The sequence below is a fragment of the Lynx rufus genome, unplaced genomic scaffold (genome assembly GCF_022079265.1).
Source record: "Lynx rufus isolate CCGP_SWC_20201006 ecotype Redwood Valley unplaced genomic scaffold, mLynRuf1.p SCAF_10, whole genome shotgun sequence".
NCBI classification, from domain to species: Eukaryota; Metazoa; Chordata; class Mammalia; order Carnivora; family Felidae; genus Lynx; species Lynx rufus.
Genome location: NW_025814824.1, coordinates 76,102,063 through 76,124,281, shown reverse-complemented (window position 1 = coordinate 76,124,281; position 22,219 = coordinate 76,102,063). Strand labels below are relative to the sequence as shown.

At 49.3% G+C, this 22,219-nt stretch overlaps 1 protein-coding gene across 1 annotated transcript in view; it reads right to left on the bottom strand.

The window, feature by feature from the left end:
- PAPPA (pappalysin 1) overlaps positions 1 to 22,219 on the bottom strand; it is a 238,700-nt gene that overhangs the window by 61,414 nt on the left and 155,067 nt on the right. Inside the window, exons 11-13 of the mRNA XM_047099683.1 lie at positions 6,204 to 6,317; positions 5,161 to 5,296; positions 2,638 to 2,851 (exon numbers count right to left, since the gene is read on the bottom strand). Of these exons, the coding sequence (XP_046955639.1) occupies positions 2,638 to 2,851; positions 5,161 to 5,296; positions 6,204 to 6,317 (464 nt within the window). The remainder of the gene's footprint in view (positions 1 to 2,637; positions 2,852 to 5,160; positions 5,297 to 6,203; positions 6,318 to 22,219) is intronic.

Here is a 22,219-nt window from a genome sequence, read left to right as displayed (position 1 = left end):
CTCTGAATTTATTCCGAGTGCTGCACCGGGACTGGAGACCCTTGAATCTAGGTCAGAACCCCCGCCCGAATGGATTTTGCCGTGGTGACGCTTCTCCCAGGGCAGCCCGCTAGATATCATGCCGCTTTCTCGGGAGAAGAGAAGGAAAATGAGGAGGGAGAGGGTGGGAGAGGAGGCAGAGTGGGCGGAGAGGGAGGGGAGACAGCAAGAAAGAGAATCCGTGGGGTGGGGACGAGGGAGGGGTGGAGGGCTGGAGGCCGGGAGGCCAGAACAGCCCCTTTCACTACCTGGGAACCAGCTGAGAGTCAGCGGGCCGTTTCTACTAGAGCCAGCTGAACTGTGTGCTATAAAAAGTGATGCTATTTACCTTGGTGTTCTGAGAATGGAGAAAAGCATCCCACGGTTTTTTACAGTTGTTGCTTATTTCTCTTTTCTTCCCTCTCAGTTTGTTTGTTTTCAGGCACATTTATGCGGTCCTGGCTATTTGGGTAAATGCCTCTTCAGCTCTCCAGGGGCAGCTGCCTCTTTCTCCAACCCCTCTCGCCCCCTCAGAGCACTCGGGTGCGGGGTGGGGGGGGGGTGTCCCAGCACCCCCGGCCTTGGCACTGGGGGCTCTGCGCATCTTAGCCAGGTCCGCGCTCAGGGCTGAGCCGCTGAGACCCTCAGAGCCCCAGCTCGCTCACGTCCCGCGGTTCTTGTCACGAAACGCTCACACATGAGCATTCCTGACAAGTCCTCTCGTCTCCTAGACGTGCTTGGCTCTGTTGAGCGCTTGGCTCTGGAGGCTTTTCGGGGCACACGAAGCAGGATTTTGCCTCCTACTGCCTGGACCGCCTTGACTCACCCTCTCTGTCCATACCTCGCAGGACAAGTGTGATAACAAAATAAAATAATGAAATAAGATAACGAAACACATGTTGCTTCCTTTCCCCTGCATCTCACCCCTCCCCATTCTTGGGAACTACAGACTGTTTGAATTGGAAAGAAGCACAGAGAACATTCGATTCATCACCATCATCCCATGGATGGGGAAACTGAGGCCCAGAGACATGGTATGACTGGCTCACAGTCGTACAACCGGTCAGAGATGGGGCAACGCTTTGTCCCCGCTCAGTGCTTCTCAGTCACGAGTCCAAGAACTCAACAGATATTAAACAATTGATTTGTTTCTGAGGTTAAACACTTGTAACTGTTTACTTCGGACACAGGAACTGCTAATTAAGAATTCAAAGAAGCCAGTTGTTGGCCTCAGTCAACTTGCCCATGGTCCCGGTGGCTGGTTAAGGATGGGAAAGCATTGCAGAAAAGGTCTAATGGATTTGCATTTCCCATCGACATTGTTTCCCTGGGTTCTGAGAATTAACTTATTTTTATAGTCTACAGAGCCAGGGATGAAAAAGCCCTTTTAGTGTGAAATATAACAGTGGGTGATATTTAAGGAGCTCTTTTGCCTCCGAATGATTGCGACAGATTTTGCACAACAGAAGCTAGAGACAGTGGGTGCAAAACAATGTGGGTTTTGCAACCACCTTTTGTGTCCCCTGTGGTGGCAAGGGCGTGGGAAAGGCAGTGGCCACCCCCCCCCCCCGCTTTCCTCTCCTTGCTCCCAGGTATACAGGGCTGGACTGGATTGCCTTTCAGAGCATCTCACTCTGGGGGAGCCCACTGGGACTCCCCCTGTCGTACTGTCTCCTTCTGGATCTCATTAAACAAACGTGAGAGGTGCTGTGTGAGCCTGGACCCACCCTTCCCCTTTCAGGGCCCTGGAATCCTAGAGGGTAACACGGGTGTTTGAGACACTCCAGATGTACCCGATGATCTCCAGGGCTTCTTCCAGCTAGAAGAATTTCATGCAGAGAAGCCCCACTGTCAGATCAGAAAGTGGCCATAAATATTCTGTATTAATACATCAGCCTTGCACAGTGCCTAACGGTCTACAAGAGGACTTTCATCTACGGCGCACCATTCAGCCTTCATGACCACCCAGTGGGGTAGATATCATCCTCCATTTATTCCAAAATAGGAAAGGAAGACTCAGAAAAGTGAAGTGACTTGTCATGGGCACACAGGCAAGAAGGGGAACATTCAAGCCCAGGTCAGAGTATCACCAAAGCTCATATTCTTTCCAGGAAAACACCATGCTCTCTTCTCATCGGACCACTAGACCACTCAGGGGCTAGGTTTGGGGAAGGTGGAGAGATTTCCCCATCACTGAAACACACAGTAAGCTGGGATGAAGCAAACAGCAGTCTCCCTCCATCCGCCTAACTATTCCAGTATTTCAGAGCTGGAAGAGAGCTAATCCACCTGTCTTGTCTTTGTTCAAATGCGGATGCTGAGGCCCAGAGAGGGAACGCGATGTGCACCATGCAAGCAGGCCACTGTCAGCGCCAGGCCTGCGAGCCAGGTGAGGGGGTCTTTCCACCGCCCATTCCTGCTTCCCTCCCTCACCCCTGGAATCCGGAGACGCGCAGGCCTCCCAGGCCCACAGGCAGAGCCAGCCAGAGGCCAGAGGATGGAGAAGGGAGAAACACGCAGACTTTTTATAGCAACACACGCATCTAGGCAGTTCCAGAAGGCGCCCATCTGCTTCTGGCTACAAAACGGCCCAGGGCGATCAGACCCAGGGTCCCTTACCTCTGCTCGGCAGGGCTGTAGGTCTCCCCTCTCTGGCAGCTGCTCAGGGTGACGGGGTCAAAGTTGTCGAAGGAGCGGAGGGCCACCCCCGAGATGGCGACCAGGGGTGAACTGAAGCTCACACGTACCGCCTGGCTGTGGTAGAAGGGCTGGCTGAGGTCATGCACCACAGGGATAATCAGGGGATTGTTCCTGCAGCTCAGGACATGGAGGCCTGTCAGGAGAGACAGAGGGCCGAGGGGCCAGGCTCATTACTCAAGGCCAGTCACGCCCTCCCCAACGGGCCCTTCCCGAAGCCCCCAGACCCTTTCATGTCACTGCACAAAAGCACCATTGGGTGGCCAGTGGGGATTTTGAGTTTGATTGAAAGTTTCTTTGTCTGCCTTTTTCTCTTGGTTCCAAATCTTTCCAATCCCTTTGCCTCCCTGCCCCCTAAGCTTTCTTGTCACCTAGCGCCCACAGCCTCTCTCCCTCCCCCAATGGCCACCTCTCAGACTAGCATCGCTGGCCCTGACCACCCTCCCACACTGCATGAGGGCTGGATGGTCTGAGTTGCTAGTTTTCAGGCCGCCTTCCCCATCCGCCATAAAGATGGTGGCAATAATTCACAGCAACACGCTCTTTCCAGAGTAAGAAGCCTGCTCTCATGTTTAATCCAGGAACCGGGGAGCAGCCCTGTGAGGTAGGGACCTCTGCACTGATTCAGCAGAGGTAAGACTGAGAAGCGAGGGCAGAAGGTGGTTTTCCAGGGGCACACAGAGCAGCCAGCAGGGTAAAGTCTACATTGAACCCAAGCTTGCTTCAGCTCTCGGTTCATTCTAGAACAGGGAGCAGGTCCCCAGGCTTTGAGAAGGAAGGGAGAGGGGCAGGGAGAAAGGGCACACCCAGAAGAGAAAAGGGGGCAATGGGGTGGGATGGACTTGGAAAAGCAGACACTGGCTTTGGTGTCCAATGGACCTTGGTTCCAATCATGGTTTAACCTGCCTCTGAGGGGACTATCACATCCTAATGATGGGACTCCAGCAAGCTCCTCAAACTCAGTTTCTGCCTCTAAAATTAAGGATGATTCTAGGCACATCCCAGCAGGCCTGCTCTGTTGGGATGTTTAGCTCCCAATCCAGAAGGGCCCCTGCTGTGGTCACTCAGAACGACAAGCGCTCCATGGGGGGGGGGGGGCGGGTAGCAGGATGCTGAGGACAGGGGACACTACAGGAGGGACAGGGACACGTGCAAGCCTCAGACATGAAGCAGCTTCTGTGGACTGGACTTTCCCCACTCCTCAGAGCACTTAGCAATGCCAGGACAGCTATGAAAATATTTGCTTCTCACTTAGGGAAATTTCTCAGGCATCCGGATAAGTCCAGAGGGGTTTTCTTTCTCCTTCCTATTAATATGTCCCCCCTTTGCCTCTAAAACTAACTAAATAAATAAACATAAAAACAAAACAAAAACTCTCCCTGCCCCCTTGGCTTCTGCTTGACCTTGCAATGACCCCTTGCCTGCTGGCTTCATACAGGTCTTTGAAATGAGCTCCCTGCAGAACGGTGCAGGCAGGGGTTTGAAGCCCGATCTTCTAGGCCAGCCTAGAATTCCAAACACCTGGCGAGGCTGCCCAGAGGTAAACTGGAAATGTGGGAGGGGATAAGAGGACATTCCCAGTGCCAGCTCCTGTGTGGGGCACAGTCACAACAGTCCTAAGTAATACCTCATTTAATATCTCGTGATATCACTGTCATGATAAAGTAGCACCATGGTCCCTACTGTGCCTAAGAGGAAAGTAAGATGCCAGATGAGGTGCTCGGAGGTCAAGAAAAGCGTTCACCTTCCTGCGCTGTGTGAGCGGAGGGACGGGAGTCAAGCCTGGGCTGTCAGCTCCAGAGCTGGAGCTGTGTCCCGTGCACCATGCATGCGTGGATGTGCAGAGGGGTGTGCATGTGACAACTTGACAGTGCTGGTCCCAGTTCTCCCACAGCTGCTCAGCAGGTAGGACCTGACTCTTCTGCCTTCCCACTCCTGACACGGACCTTGTCTTATTCCTGCTTCTACAGGGAGCACGGCTGGTTGTGCTGGAGACATGGCTGCCATTGTCAGGAACTAAGGGACACCTCCAGCTACAGGGTAAAGAGCCATGGCTACAATTCCAAACACCTGGCTTCTCCACTCTTCCTGGTCGCTGCCATGTGACCCTCTCTGGGTCTCAGGGACTGACACCTGGAGGAATGGCCTTTGTTCAGTCTCCTTCCCAGGGTCTCTTGAGGATCACATGGGGTGCCTAAGGTTAAAGGTGCCTTGTCAAAGGGAGCTGTTGAAGGGAAGACTTTGGCAGTGGCCCCTTATGCCCATATCTGCCAGATCTAGGATTCTCTGGATACACAAAAGCCTCCTGATTTGGAGGGCAACCAGAATGCCAAACAGAGAAGCAAGAAAGAGGAAAGGGGAAGGAAGAACGAGTTCTCAGCTGCCCCCCAGACCACCCCTGGGCAGATGTGGTACCAAGGGCAACATGCCTGAGAACATGCTCACCCAGATCGTGGCTCTGGTCTTTGGTGTCAAACAGCTGGACGCTGATGGTCTCCTGCTTCTGGTCCCCATAGTATGTCCCATCAGTCACCAGGTGGACAATGACAGCAGCAGCAACCATTGGCTGAGAAAAGTATGCCTGAAATGCAGGAGACATGGGAGGGTCCCTCGTGAGCTCAGGCACATGGTAGGGAAGCAGCCATTGGGCAGGGGTTTCAAGGAGAATCTTCCATTTCAGGGACTGGGACACTCATTGTGGGGCAGAGAACCTCACAGTGAAGAGCACAGGCTCTGAGGTCAGAAACTCTGTTCCATCCGGGTTCTGCTCTTGCTGAGCTGTGTGACCGTGAGTGGTAGCTCTGCCTCTCTGGGCCCTAATTCCCTCACCTCTAAGTGATGTATCAAGTAAATAACTGTATCACAGGATGATTGTGAGGCTCCAATAAGATCATGGGAACAAAGTGGCACAGACTAAAAGCACAAAAGAGGTATATTATTTGTCATTTCTCCATGCTAGCCTCTGAGACAAAGCTAAGTAAGACACAGCCCTTGCTTTTCTGCAGACTATGGAGCTCAAAGTAGGTCAGTAGTGTGCAAACCAAAAGTCACCATAATCCCTAGTCAGGAAGATGGCCGCAAAGACAGCAATATAATACCATGTGACAAGTGCCATCCAAATGATGACCAAACATGTACAGGATCAGAAGGGAGAGAACAGTCACTTCTCTCTGTGGGGATCAGCTAAGACTTCAAGGAGGAGAAGACAATCTTAAAAGGCATTGAACAATGAACAGAAAGTTCCAGGCATAGAAAACTTATCCAAAATCTTTGTCAAAACAAGAATGACTAGGGGCACTCCATGAGCAATGAAGGGATTCTATTTCAGGAAGCATCCTACTGCTAAGTGTTTTGTTCCTTGTCCTTATAATTAACACCCTCAGTGAGTAGACAAACCATCTTGAGAAAGGGTCACAGGAGTTGGTGTTTCCTGGGGGAGGGGGGTGGTCACTGCTGGAGATTCTAAGGCTCTTCAAGCTTTGGCTTACCCGGAGCCAGAAAGTGGTCTGAGCCAGCTGGGAGTATGGGTAGCTGATGGTACAAGGGTACCAGGCATGCTGGGAAATGCCTTCACTGAGATCTATCACCTTGGTTCGACACACCTGAAAAAAGATAAAGAAAAAAATGTTTTCAAGGGTCTGAGAGGTTGGATTAAGTTCAATTTGATACATGTTTCCTATCCATCTATTTTTTTCTTAGCACCACAGGAAGAAACGGGGATGCACAGACGGGGGTCATCCGTTCCAGGAGCCCACGTCCTAATGTAGAGCAGGGAATCTCAACACTGTGAAGGAAACAGCAGATAACACGTTTGGTGGGAAACGCAACAAGGACATTCTCATGGGGACAAATCCTGCAGGAGTTGACATCTGAGTTGGGTCTTAAAGAATAGACACAGAGGAAGGGTATGGCAGATACAGGGAGCAGGAACAAAGGCTTGGAGGAAAGCAGAAACCCAGAATGCTTAGGCTGTGGTAAGTTGCCTGGTGTTCTTAGAGCTTGAGCAAAATGGCAGAAAAGGCAGGACAAGGGGTTGGATCTCACAGACTTGAATACCAAGCCGACCAACTTAGAACAAATCTGTAAATCGTGTTCAGAGCTGTATTAAGAATAAAGAAAAGACTATGACAGTATGAGCCAATCCTCCAGTGGCCATTCCCCCCACATTCTCAATGACATATGTAACAAATGGTGGTTAAAAAAAACACGAAGCAAATACAGACAAGTAGCATTCTTCAGACTTAGGAGTTTCTTGTGTATTCCAATATGATTTCATTCATTGGTTCATTCATTTATTCTAGTCATATTTATTGGGAAACTGCTACGTGCCAAGCACTCCAGGACAAGACAGATGCTGAGGGGCTCGCAGTTGACAACATGTGCACATAGTTATCACGTAGGCACACACAACTGTAAAGTAGAAAACAGAAGAGTTCTATGATGAAAAAGGGTAGGGGCAACAGACTTGTTCGTGAGATGGCTCAGGCCTCTTGCAGAAGGCCATCCCACATTTGTGTTTTTCCTCTGACCTCTAATGTGGTTCCTCTCTCAAAACTCCCCTGTGGATTTGGGCCTGTCATTCCATGCATGCAGGGCTCAGAGGACTTATCTGCAAAAAAAGGCTGACCTAGCAGACGCTAAGGCTCTTAGAAGCTATGGAAAAAAAATATATAACATAGTATCGATCATAGTAAACAATAATACACATACAACAAAAAAGAGGGGAATAAGAAAAACTATATATAAGGATCAAGGATATCTATTCCAGCAATATCTGTAGTAGCAAAAGACTGGGCATAGTTTATATGTTATCTGTTGGGGAAGTGATGCATCAAATAAATATTCACGTGACATATTTTTATACAGCAAAAGACTACTAAGAGGCCTGAATTAGATTCATACACAGGGATGATACTAGAAATATTCAACAACAGGTCTGGTATGGGTCCTGGCCACTCAAAATGGAAGCTCTACTCCTGAGTTCAAGATAGCAATGGAGAGATTGCAAGAAGCATAATATTGAGTTAAAATAAAAAGAAAGGAATGGGGGTGGCTGCGTGGCTTGGTCAGTTAAATGACTGACCCTTGGTTTTGGCTCAGGGCATGATCTCACAGTTTGTGGGTTCAAGCCCCATGTGGGGCTCCGCGCTGACAGAGCAGAGCCTGCTTGGGATTCTCTGTCTCCTCTCTCTGCCCCTCCCTTTCTCTCTCTCTCTCTCAAAATAAATAAACTTAAAAAAAAAAGGAACGAAGTGTAAATGGACAAGTACAATATGATGCCATTTATAAAAATCACACAAAGCGAGGGACAGCTGGGTGGCTCAGATGGTTAAGCGTCCAACTCTGGGTTTTGGCTCAGATCATGATCTCACAGTTTTCGTGAGTTCGAGCCCCACATGGGCTCTGTGCTGCCAGCGCAGAGCCTGCCTGAGATTCTCTGTCTTTCCCTCTCTTTCTGCCCCCCCCACCCCGCTCACACTCTGTCTCTCTCAAAATAAATAAACTTAAAAAAAAAAATCACACAAGGCAAAACCATATATTGCCCAGAGATTCCTATAGATGAGTACAGAAGAATTAAACAGGTAGTAGAAAAGTCATACATCAAATTCACTAGTCAAAGTCAAGATAAAATACTTGATGTGTGACTGTCTGCAATTTACAATTGCAATCATCAATGCTTTGGTATTTTTTTAAATGAGTTTTTGGGTTGGAGGAATTTTATATCTACAGAAAAGTTGCAAAGGTCACACAGAGTCCAAATGAATCCTTCATCCAGTTTCCCTTCCTGCTAACATCTTCATCAATTCATTCCTGAAACCCCAAAGAGAGGAAGATAAGTCACTTAATCAAGTTTGGAGAATCGTGGAGAAGTCACCCGGAGAGTGACGTGCGGTGGCATACTGGCCTCAATTAAGGAGACCCTGGTTTATCTTACACATTTGAATGTTGGATTGAGTCACAGGTTTTCAAGGTGTCACTTGTGGATTCACAGGGTTCCTTGGAGGTACCAGCCTGGGGGTCAGGATGTGAGATCTGCCCCCTTTCTGCCCCTCTGCTGCTCCACTTGTAGCATCTCCACTCCTCTGTCTTACGTATCAAACTGCCTTGTAACGTTTCCTTTAAGAAAAGATCTTTACTGCTTTAAGAACATTGAAGAGTGTTGAAACTCGTTTATTGCCAAAGTTTCCCTCCCCCCCCCCCCAAGGAAGCCAGTGGGTCCTGGGCATACAGTATGGCTTTCCCAAATGTCACAGGAAACATCTTAAGGAGAGGAGAGAGTATGCCAAACATCAACCATCTCATCGGCTTCTGTTATTCAAATCTCTAGAAGCCTAATACCAAGGAGACTATGGGCAAAATGGCCACTTTAACAGGCTGGAAGACATCTTCAAGTTTATTTATGTTTCTCAAAAACAACTGGGACCTAGCTTAGGCAGATCTGCCAGTGGATTGTGTTACATTTTACAACAGTGCGAGACTTTGCATAAACTATCTACGGCATTTGAAATCCAGGCCAGCAATTCGACATGTATCATTTTGGAATTCCTTCCCCTTGTGTTCTGAGCCGCCTGTCCCCAGCAGAGTGTGGTGGGGCACATCTCTGGAGTGCTACAGTTGGGGGCAGCGGGGGGGGGGGGGACTTATCTCTGCATCTAAAACATTCACGGTCAGGGAAGTCTTCAACGGGAACAAAGCCCTCTTATTGCTTAAATACATTTTCCTCTTATCTCATCAGCTCTATCAGCACCAGACAGGGCTTTAGAGGTACACACTGATGTTATTTTATTCTCCTGTTTTCCTATTTAGTTTGTGTTTGTTTCAAGCTGGCTGCGATCCTGACCAGGGACAGTCAAAGCGGATCAGGGAGGAACAAACAAATCCAGCTGAACCTTTGCCCAAAGCCCCAGTTGATCTTAAAACCATCTATGTTCCTGGGGAGGCAAGGGCAGGGGAGGGAAGGCTGCAGGGGAAAGGTAAAGCAAACAGTCACAAGCCTCCTGCTTTTATAGACCTTGTCAATTCTGTTCACTCGGCCCCCACTTATTCAGACTGTGCAGCACACTGTGCTCCACATCCCCGTGAGACAATAGCCTTGCCCTTGGCCACAAGGGTGGTCACTAGGGATACAAGGGTGATCCCAAGGAGACTGGTTTTATAGGGATGCTCTGTTTTCATCCACCCATTTCTTTGCATCTCCCAACAAAAGCAAGTCCGACTTCATGACGCATTCCTGAGCAATGAAGATTTTACTGAATGTTCATGGGGGAACAAGCAGGAGAATTACATCTCACACTGCATGGGGACTCGAGCTCCCCGAGCTGCCCCAGGAACTGAGTTAGTTCCTCCTCACTCATCATTTCCAGTGTCCCTGGCTCAGCTCCAGTGACCTTCCCATCTCTCCCAACTGACCCCCCCCACCCCGCATCCCACTCTGTACCTCTCATGCCAGTCATTCTTCTCCCTCAAATTATCCACTCTGGCACACATACCACACACAAGGCCTTCTGATGACCCTACCCAGAGCTGTCGGGGTGGGGGGGGGTGGGGGTGGTGCTGAACATAGCAACAATTTACCCTACCGTGCTGGTATCGCTCCACCCTGTAGAACACCGTGAGGGGACTCTAAAAACAAGGGCAGCCTCTAGGCTTCAGGTTTCCCTAGATGGATGAAGAGGAACCTTTCTGCCTTCCCCACTCCCATGTACGCTGCAGCATTATCCACAATCGCCAAGATGTGGAAACAAACAGTAAATAGATAAACAAAACATGATTTATCCATAGAATGGAATATTATTCAGCCTTTAAAAAGGGAAGAAAACCGTACCATTACTGACAGTACAGATGAACCTTGAGAAGATCATGTTAAGAGAAAGAAGGCAGTCACAAAAGGGCAAATACTGCATGATTCCCCTTCTATGAGGTATCTAAAGTAGTCGAACTCATAGAACCAATGAGTGGAACAGTGGTTGCCAAGGGCTGGGGGAGGGGGAAAAGGTAGTTGCTAATCGGCAGACATCAAGTTTCAGGTATTCCAGATGACTAAGTTCTAGAAATCTGCTGTACCTGTAGTCAACAATACCTTAGTTATTGTACACACAAAAATTTGTTAAGAAGGTAGATCTCTTGTTAACTGTTTTTATCACAATAAAATGAGACACAATAATATTTTGACCGGCCAAAATGCTGATATTCATTGAACGAATGAATGAATGAATGAATGGATGACTACAGTAATAAACAAATGAGCCAGTGAACGTCAGGGGGAGAGAAATTCATTTTAATGGTGCTAGGCAAAGAACATATGTGGTTGGGCTAACAAGCCCCTTAGTATCCTCTCCCTTAGTATCCTCAGGGTCGGAGAAGGGATTACCTAGCATCTTATTGATTACTTCAGGGACAGAGAACTCACTCTCATTTATAGGCATGCCCAATTTGCCTTTGGACAGCTCTTTACCACAGCCAGGAGGAGATGTCTGGCTACACTTCCCCCTCCTTCTTCCTCTAATGAGCAACATCTATAAGCTGTCTTATTCAGATTTCTAGAGTTCGAAGGAATTGGAGAATTATCTACTGAGACTATTCCTCCCACAGTGGTCAAGGAAGGAGTAGGTTGTCTTGCACAATATAACATAGTAAGTAAGTGGCAGAATTATTATGAAAATGCAGAGTTTTCTGGCTTCCAGAACTGATGGTTTTTCCTCACCTACATTTCGTACCCTCTCAATCCTACATTTATTTTAAGTTTATTTATTTGAGTAATCTGTCCACCCCAACATGGGGCTCAGACTCGCAAGCCCAAGTCTTTTGCGTAGAACCATCTCTAGTGAGATGTCTCCCTCTGCCCCAAGAATTCATGGCAGAAAGAGCAGGCACGAATGCTGGAGCCCACACCACTCTTTTCTCCAGGCAAAGGCCAGCCTTAGGTCTTTGATGTAAGCTGAGCAGCCACTGTCCCCCAATCTCATCTTAACACCTGAAGGAACTGAGGGGCATGAGACCCCCCTTCCCCCTTGGCCTTAAGTGAGACCTCTCATCTTGAACATGATGACTTAGACTCCACATCACCTTCATAGTTGTCTGCACTTACATCAAACAGCACCCATGGGAAATAGGAGACCTGGGTCCGTTCTGGCTGTGTCACTTACTAGCTGGACATCTCTCCCACCCTCAGTTTCCCCATCTGTGAAATGTGGTTGTTGTACTGAATGACCCCTAGGTACCCGAGGAGCTTAAGGACACCCACAGTAATAACATCCACCAAGGGTCTCATGGCCCCAATATCATTTAATCCGCAATACCAGTTATCCTCTGTGAGGTTGGAATCATTGTCCCATTTCTCTGATGAGGAAATGAGGCACAGAAGCTGTATATAAGTCCTTCAAGATCATATCTAGTTGTGTAGGACCGCCAGAAGTCAGACTCTCATCCCTCAGATTCTGTGTCCTGTGTCCTCAATCACAAAGCACCACACCTGGTGCTTGTCTTGGTCAAAACCTCCCCTTCCTCTGATGGAGAAGGCACCAGTTACCACTCTCTTTGCCTCCAGCTGCTCCACATGCTCTCCCTTATCCACGGTCCCCATAGTTAACTTGCCGAAGGGAAGAACTAATCCTCTTGCCCTGCTGATCATCACCCCCATGGCTGCCCGTGGACCACAGGATGCGGAGCTCCCTCGACACAGCTGGCAAAGGCCGTGGGGAGCAGGTTTCAGCCATGTCACCGCCTTCACTGCCAGCTGCTCTCTTTCTCCCCTCCCCACACAGCAGGTGGGCCACCACCCACATGCTCAGTGGTGCTCCCTTCTCCCCGAGTGACTCTTTCTCTCCCATGCCCTGGACTCTGCCGCCATGATGCTTGTGCCCAGACTTCTCCCTGCACCCCCACCCCCCTCCACGGCACTAGCTGCCCATTTTGTGAAATACTACACACACTTCAAAGCCAGTCTCAAATGTCACCCCTCCTCTGAAAGCCTTTGCTCACCCCCCAGGCAGAATTAATTGCTCTCTCTTGTGTCCATATAGTTCTTTATATATACCTCGGTTACAGAGCTTGTCAGGTTGGATTATAGTTGTTTGGAGCCCAGTCTTCTCCTTTTAAACTCGGAAGACTTCCAAGGTGAGAACCATGCTTTATTCATGCTCACAGAAATCTTAGCAGATCACCCAGCACCAGGGCACAGTAATGCCTCAGGAACAGCAGCAGCAGCAGCGGGAACAGCTACTGAGTGCCTGTCCTAGGCTGGGTGTTTTGTTAAGGATTCTGTGTGTACTAAAGTGTGCAGGCCTCATGACAACTCTGAGAGGTAGGTACTATGATTATACCCATTTTATAAATGAGGAATCGAGGCTCTGTACTTTGCCTGAGGTCACACACCTTGTGAATGGAACCAGGATTCAATTCTAAGGCACAAACTTGGCCCACACTCTTCATGGGAGATGCTAAGTTGTAAAGGGCACACCTGCCCATCTCTCAGGGCTGTCGTGGAGGATGGACTTGGGATTTCTCCTGAATAGAAGTTGCTTCAGCAGCCCAAAGCTGCCCTGAGGCAGGTGATGAGGGTCACAAGAGCCCTGGGTTGCCAGGCCAGAGTCTTGCCTACTCGAGGTGACCCAGTTCCTTACTTCCTCTGATACCCATCCTTCCCACGTGCAGAAGGACAGGGTAAGATGAATCCCGAAAAGGCTTTTCAGTTCTGACATTCTGCCAGCTTTTCACTCCCAGCCTCTTCCCAGTGAATGTTGCTGGAATGAGTGTTGACTCTGTAATGAAGTGGGCTTGTTCTGTCGGCCCCTGAGCCAACTCCTAGACCCCGTGTCTCTGGTACTCTGAGGCAGAAGGCTAATTTCACAGCCACATTTCTAGGACGACCAGAGGGGTAACATAAACATTTATTGCAGCCATTCCAGCAATGTGTTTTCTGTTTTCTTTTTCTTTTCTTTTCATGCATGCTACAAAAGAGCTGGTTATTCTCCCCCCCGCCCCCCACCAAGCTTTGAGATCATTGGATGTTTGTACTGGGGGTGTCCTCAGAGATCTGAGTCCAGCCGTCACATCTGACAGAGGGATGGGGAACAGAGCCCAGTGGAGAGGCAAGACACTGGCTGTAAGCTCCTCTGGGATGGGCCAGCATGTCTGGTGGTGACTGGGGTTGCCTGGCCTGACAGACACAGAGCCTCTGTGGCCCCGGGACTTGGCGGCTCTTGTCCACTCCATGCACTACCAGCCAGTCCATCCAGCACCCGCCTCCAAGCCCCTCCTTTGCCGAAGACTGCTTTCAATTAGAGGAGTTAACGATGTCTTGCTTTCAAAGGGTTTTTTAAATCCAGTTTATCTTCCACCCACACACGTCGTACACAAAGGCAGGGAGACAGAGGGAGAACAGGGGGAGCAGGAGTTCTGGTATTTTCCCACACAGGGGAGATGCCATGAGGTTTCTATTGAATTTCGCTTTTACAGATTTACATGCCCTTTTGTCAATCACAGGAGGGAGGAAGTGCTCTTCAAATCTCTGGCCCGTCCTCTCCAATTTCCTCTTTCAACCCAAAGGGACCTGGGAATGGGTCTCATAGAAAAAGAGAGGAAAAGAAATAGGGAGGGGTAGCATGGGGTGCATGCTGACACTAACAATACACATAAATGCACAAGTGCATGCACGCACGCGCATGCACATGCACACACACACACACACACACACACACACACACACACACCAGGCACTGTTTCCAAATATTTCTACTTAGGCCACATTTTAACCTCAGGCTTGCAGATCCAATGCCAAGTTATTTCCCCAAGAACTGCAAGGCTGTAAGAGGGGCTGGGTTCCTTGATATGAAAATTGTAGGAGAGCAAGACGGTGGGGAGGCCACAAGTCGGGCCATGGGACCATGACACCAAATGGGCCAGGTGCAATAAAGCCATCTCTGTAAAGCTGGCATAGCTCTCCCTTACAGCCCATGCTGCTCCCTCCTCAGGGTCCCCGTTGAGGAGGGACAGGGCACCGACTCTTACAGTCTACAGTACGGGAGCTGCCTAGGCATCATCTCGCCTGGCCTGCATCATAACTGTGAGGAATAAGCATTTTTCTCCCCATTTTAGAGATAAGGACTCCAAGGTTTGGAAGGCATTGGGCACTTCCCCACAGCTTAGGAGTCAAAGCCAAGTGGTCTTACTCAAGGTTCACATCCTTCTTACCCCACGGGTGGAGACTTCTCCAATAGCTTCTGGTCATACCTTTCATGGTTTCTTGGCTGTCCACCTATCTCCATTCTTGAGTCCGGAGGACAGCGTTCATGCCTAATTTAGCTCTCCTCTCCACTGGTGTCTAATGCAGGGCACTGAGCACAGCTCAGTGAATACCTCCTATACTGAATCTCAGTTCTTGGCTTTTCCAAGGTTATACACGTGGTTCAGGGGTGACGTATTTGATCCAGAAGGCCCGTGTGTGGAGATGGTAATAACCATGTGGTGCAGGGAAGGTCCTAGGAGGCCTAAGATTCATTTGTGGACACCAAAAGGTCAGACCTGCCCACCACCCAGGCTCACAGGCATTCGATGTGTAACAAACATGCTGATAACAATAATAAATGGTATTGGAGGCACGTTCTCTCATGTACAGCAGAGCCTGTTTGATTCTGTGGTTTTATTTAATCCTTAAAACCACCCTATGAGAAAGGAATGAGTATTACCTCTACTTCTCAGATGAGAAACAGGCTGATGGCTAACAAGGAGTGCGATGGCCCTTGACACTGCTAGACCAGTTGAGGCAAACGTGTGGCATCAGTGCTGCTGCTCCCCAATGCCTTGCTTCGGACAGACACCATTAATTGAATGATGCCCGCTCTTCCCCCGAGTGTAGACCTCAGAAAGCACCTTCACAAAAAACACTATGGCAAGCCGCTCACAACTGGTTGGGATTGGCCCAGGAGGTGAACCTGTTTGCAATCTTTGAACTTGGTTGTTAGCTCACTGAGGGCAAGAATGGGCACTTGCTTACTACATCTCCAGCATGAAGAGCAGTGAAAGGCCTAAACTAAGCACTAAGCAAAGACTAGTTGCCTCAAAAAATCAACTGCCAACCGTAACGATGTTATTGATCCTTCACTACATACAAGTATATCCCCTGCTTTTCCAAAAGTCCACTGCACCACTTTGCTTTCACGAAAGGCCTGAATTAGTACCTGTTTTCGCCACTAAAAGAAACCCAAAGAGGATTTTTGTTTGTACAAAAAAAAAAAAAAGGTGGAAAGCAAAAACAGCATTCGTGTTGGTTTTGCAGCGAGTCTTACAGAGGCAGTGCAGACCCCAAGCGGCGAGAGCCACCCCACCCATTACACTGGGCATCTCAGCCTCAGCCACCAGAGCTCTGACCTGTACCGCTGAGCATCTGCACTTTATCTCCATGTACTTTGTGCATCCATTAGCAAGATGTGTCCTAAGGTATCAGGAAAGCCTAAGAGAGATTATTTTGGGGGTCTGGGAACACTCAAATGTTTTTTTTCATATAAATGAATGGCAATTACTTCTCTGCCTTATGCCATTTTGGCTTACGGAAGGCGTCACGCAAGCACCCTACTTTCGGGTAGCGGAGAAAACCTGTATCAGGCATTCTAACAGGTGTTTCACGTGCCTTATCAGAATTAATGCATATATGGACACTGGAAAGCCAAACGTCCAGATTGGAGGTTCAGGGCCACTTCCACTGGCTGCACAGCACTGCAGTTCTCCACCCACATCCCCCCTGGATTCTTCTCACTTCTACATCCATCCTGACCTCCTCCCTATGCCCCTATTCCAAACTGACTCCCCCCACTGTCCTGAACAGAGAACTTTATGGGCAACTAAGGGTTAGCATGCACAAACACGCACACACATGCATACACACACACACACACACACACACACACACACACACACCTTCAATCCCCTCCTCTGGACCTCCTTTTTATACATTTAACATTGAAAAAAAAAGAGACAGAAACAGAGACAGACAGACAGACAGGCAGGCAGAGAGAGAGAAAGAGAGAAAGGAAGAAAGCCAGGCTTTCCTTTACCAACCATTAGAAACAATTATCACTTTCCCCAGGCCCCAGAGCAGCTTCCCTCTTTGATGCCTGCCTTAAAGAGATAGAGGGGAGGGAGGGAGTGAACTGCCTTTCTTTCAATTTCGAGATTTATTATTTGGCATGGACAGATAATCAAGCAAAGAAGCATTTCCTGCGTACAAGGCGGGTGTGCAGAGTGGAGAGATGCCTCCTTCCTCCCACCCAGAGCTCTGGAAATAGCAGCAGACCTCGGGGCCTCCACCCAGGAGACACTTCCAGATAAGATAATTTGGTGTTTGATGCCCTCCAGCCTTGGGGCTCAGCTCTGGGGTGATTAGCACCTCAGTGCCCCAGAGGTCTATTCCTAACACATTAGGTATTTCACCCTCCTCAGGGATCTAATATCCTCTGGCCTGCACCTCCCCCAAGCATCTAGAATCCTGGGGTTTAGGGTACAAATTCTGGGCCTGATCAAAATGACCATGGAGAAGAAGCCAGGCTTACGAGGGGAACAGAGCAAAGAAACTCATGGAAGGCATCCCTGTTCTGGAGCACCTGAACACTTTTACAGGTGGGGAAACTTACCTTTGTTACAGTAGAAATGGTTCACGGTCAATTCTATGGCTCTTGGGGACAGAAATTGGATGTCCCAACCTTCTTCTAAGGGAAAAGTTTGCTCAAGAGACCTGAGAAAGAGCATCCAGAAGAGGTGGCAAGGCCAAGTTTAAACCAGCACCTGTGCTTCGAGGGCATCTCCTCACATTCTTGGGAGGCCGGTGTCACCACCCCCACTTACTCTACAGATACAGAGCCTGCCGAAGCCACACCTGTCGTGGCTGGTGAGCTCTGGGTCTGGCGCCTGCCTGCCCATGTTACTCCAAGTCTCTGTCCTATGATATAAGTGAGGACACTGAGGGCCACAGTGTGTGAACGGTGATCCCGAGGCGGTGATGACGATGCCCCAGCTGCTTCCACCTCCATTAGCTCCAGTCTGTGTCACAGTGGAAGGGAGATTCACACGTACCCATTTTCAGATGGGTAAACTAAGGCCAAGGGTGAGGGAGAAAATACCAGCACAGCAGTGGCGGCTCTGAAAAAAAACGGCACTGGTCACTAGTTCCTATAGTATGAAGTGTGACTTCTCATAGTGCAACCCCAAGAGGTCAACGGCATCTCCCCACCTGACATACAGGAGGGCCAGGCATGGGGCTGTGCCCAACCCAGACGCCCGTTTTGAGGAGGCACCGGGCAGGGGCTCGGGCTTCTCCAGCTAGTAAATCCTCTAACAAGGGAGAGTGATTAGTGTCGGATGTGGCGGTCGGCTTTTGTGCTGCTGACAGCACCTCCCTTTAAAGCCCTGGCTGGGCTCATTTCACACGGGGCCCTCCATAGGCCTGCTCCCGGCTCCGTAATTATGCCATTCACCAGTCACCCGGGCCCGCCTCTGAACTCCTGACCCAGCAGTGAAAGACTTGGGATCTCATTACTAATCTCTTAAGCCACCTAGTCTTCCAAAATACATCCATTTAACTTGGAGGCCAAGGCTTTGGGGGTGGGAGCCGGGGAGAGAGAAAGCCCAGCACAGGGACTTCTCATGACATGGCCACGTCCCCTTTCTGAGGCCTGTGGCCCGAGCCCCAGGGCAGCTGGCCTGGCTGTCCGGCTCAGTGCAGGGCAGGCCTTTCTGAGGGTCAGTGGCTGGGCTTAAGGACCAAGAGGCCTTTGGAGGGGAAGGGCATCTGGGCCCACCTGTTTGTAATTTCAGGGGTGTGGGTAGGGGATGAGGCCTATGTTTGTTTTAATTATTATTATTGTTGTCGAGAAGGGAGGGAAAAAAATGAGCAGAAACTGCTAACATCTGGAGGCTGCTGTCCAGCTTACGTAATCTCCCGTCGCAGAGGAGGAACACGGGATCCCCAGCCAGATGGTCCGTGGGTGACTTCATGGCACATGGGCCTCCTCCAACAGTAAGATGCTGACAGGGTTGGGAGAGTGGGTTGTGGGACCTTCTTGAGATTCTTCAGGGGTGAGAGGTAGGAGTTTGGGGGCTCCCAGAGATCTCAGTTTTCTTTGGGTAGACTCAAGATTTTTTTCCAGCCAAACGTACAATTTTTTTTTTGTTGTCTCTCATTCATTCATTCATTCATTTACATAGCACTTACATATGTGCAGCTTCCTTATTCCCCATGGTCTACTTGGTGAAAATGGATCCCAGAGGAAAAAGCAATAAAGGTAAGATCCTTCTTGCAAACAGCTCCCAGACCCATGCGGGAGGGTCAAGGTAAACGATTCTACAGGAAAATACTCAGAGAACAGCGTGGTTGGTTCTGTGTTTGAGGTATGCACAGGTTGAGGGAGAGGCATGGAAGAAAAAGTTGCCTCGGCAATCTGTGCCTGAGCACCAGGTCTGAAAAGCAAAATTTTAACGTCATGTGGGCTCTGGAGAGCAGAGGCTGGAGAAGGAGAGGCGACAGAAGGGGAAAAATGGGGCCATGGCTAAGCCATGACAAACCCAGTTTCCCAGATGATGACACAGCAGAAGCATGAAGGACAAAGTTAGAGATATGGATCCTGCTGCAAACACAGTTCTGAGCATACTGCTTTAAAAAAAAACACATTGCTATCCTTTGGCGTTTTCAAATCTCTCTTTTTTAAAAGCATTTGTACCTAAAGTAATTCATACAACGTCATGAATTCTAGATAAGGATACATAAAAGTGGCGTAGACTGTGGATCAGATCAAGAGGGAACCGTTAGCTTCAACCCAAGTGCTAGAGCGGAACGCAGAGATACTGCCGGCATAAGGTGAAAATCCCGAGGCACTGCTAACTCCAGATATGAATCCTGAAGCATCCCCATCTTTATTTCAGAGCCCAGAGGTACTGCCCATTCTAGAGAATTCCACTGAGCACTGAAACACTCCCAGTTCTAGCCCAGAATACTGAGATACTGGGCCTCTAGAACAGGGCCAGGGAATGCCGTCTGCTCTAAATCCAGCATCCCAAAACCACCTGTGGAGAATCACACACCAAAGATGGAGAACACAAATCTGGTTAGCTTCCACCTTAAAATGCCCTCTCTACTGGGTCTAGAGTGGAATTAGAAAACACAGCCAACTCTGGAGCAAAGTCCTAAAACACGGAAGTCTCCACCATTCAGCTCAGAGCCACTCAAACCAAAGCAGTGTGTCACAGGCATCTCGTAGACCTTTTCTTAGCCCTTCCCTGGGAGCCCTGAGATGTTCATGGGTTAACCAGGAAAGCGCTGACCACATCCAAGCTCAGTGCCTGGTCACCGAAACCCTTGGTTAGGAATAGTTGAACAGTGGTTAATGGCAGTCTTGACCACACTGGCCTATTCAAGAAAGGTCAGAGGAGTGATTTTTCACTTAAAAACATCTGTGTACTGAAAGAACAAGCCTTTCTCAAGTTCATAAAAGTAGGAGTTTCCAGGTTCTTTTCTGTTTTTCCTCTGCACTCCCCGTCCATTCCTCCTCTTCTCCAGCTTTCCTAATTAAGATCTGTATGTTCCAAGTTATGTCCATGATGAAGCCCGAGTCACATGACCTGCAGAGAACCCCACTTGATGCCAAGATGGCCCCACAGAGTGCACCGTCCATGGGTACTCACTGTAGCCCTCAGGGTTCCCCGATCCCTTCCTGAAACCTTGGTGAGCAGGGGCCAGAAACCACAGAATGATTGGCTCCCTTCTCTTTGCTTTTGAAGAGTAGGCAGTGTGCTTGCCCGGGCTGCCTTGAGCTTGATTTCTCCTAGAAAGGGGCCCCGAAAGATGCAGGGCACTGACTTATGCTAGGAACAAGAGGCCAGGGATTGTCATGCTTTTAGCAGTGTCCTGCTGACCTTCGAGCAAACACATGGGCTCTCATTCTTAAGGACAAAGGCGACATTGCTCTCTGATCCCACCTCTCCAGATATCAGAGGTAGTGCTAGTGATTGTGACATACAAACTGGGGACTTGGCCCGCCAAATGCCCAATGGACACTGCTGACTTACGTGTTCACCACCCCATGAGCACATTCCTCTGAGGGACGGAGACTGTCCAGAGTGATGCTTTCCCCCAGTGGCGCCCTTGGCCAACGCAGCACACATCTGCACAGAAGCAGGGTGTTGAAGCAGCTGTTCTGAGATGTGCTCCCTGGCCAACAACAGCAGCAGGATCTGGAACCCACAGTGTGAACTCTCTGACCATGCCTACACCTGCCACTTCCCTGCACCTTCCACTGAGCGGCGGAAGTCACACACATCTTAATGTCAAGAGAATGTGGGCTGGAATCTCAGCTTCTGCCATTTCCTGACAGCATGAACTTGAACCCTTTGGGGAGGGCTAAACTTCTCTGCTGCAAAATGAGATGCTGCTTCTTACTCAGGAGGGCTGTGACCAGGCTGAGAAATTCTCTTACACATGCAAGTGTTCAGACACTGCCCTACATGCTAGCAACAGAATTAACATTTCTCTACCTCATCCCCACCTACCTCTTTCTTCTTGACTGTAGAGGAAGACAGGCTTGGGTTCCAATTCTAGTTTTCCCTGCCCCATCCCTGGGCCAGCTGCAGAACCTCGGATAAGTTACTCTGGGAGTCTCAATTTACTCCCCTGTAAACCAGTGAGTTAGGGGCCGCCTCACGGGGGCAGGGTGGGGCAGGTGTAAATGTGCTAGAACAGCGAGGGACTCTGGGTAGAGCCCCTGGAGAAAACACCCTGCTAGCCTGCTATCCATACGGTTCCTGTCACTGTGGTCAACTACTGTCATTGCCATCATGTTACCCCTTTACTGTCATTTATTATTGTTTAAGCACTGCTTTTCCTCCCTCCCTTAATCTTCCCCACCTCCTCTCTCCCTCTCCCGCCTCTCTCCACCTGTCCTTCCTCCCACCCTTCTAGCTCTTCCTCTTTCATACTCTCCTTGGCTGGGCCTCTCACTGGGAGACCTCTAGAAGATAGAAGACAGTGCCTTATGTCTCCATCAACCACTGTAGGAATCTAGTCACAGGGACCTCACTGAGACCCTAATCTCTCCCAGAATAGTAAGGGGCAAAAGGGCCTTTACCGTGGCCCAGCTTCCAGAAGCTGTTTTCTACTTTCTGCACAAAGCTGTTAACAAAACAAAGTATAGGTTTAGTCATTAATATTTACCACATGCCTACTATGTGCCAGGCCTTCTTTTTCATCTTGGAAACAACAACGTAAACCCCTGTGCTTCTGTGGCTAACATTCTGGAGGAATGGGGGCGCAGAGGGGGGTCGTGGGAGGCCCAGAGCAGCAGAGAGAAGTTCAGGTGGGGTCCAGGGTGGGCTTTCAAAGCCCCTTCCCCCTACTCACATGGTAGCATGTGCCCCATCTGCAGAGGAGGAGACAAAGCAGGAGACTTAAGAAAGCCCTGCTTACTCTGGTCCCTATTGCATTTATCAGGGGACTGTATCCTGGCCACACAAGGGAATCACT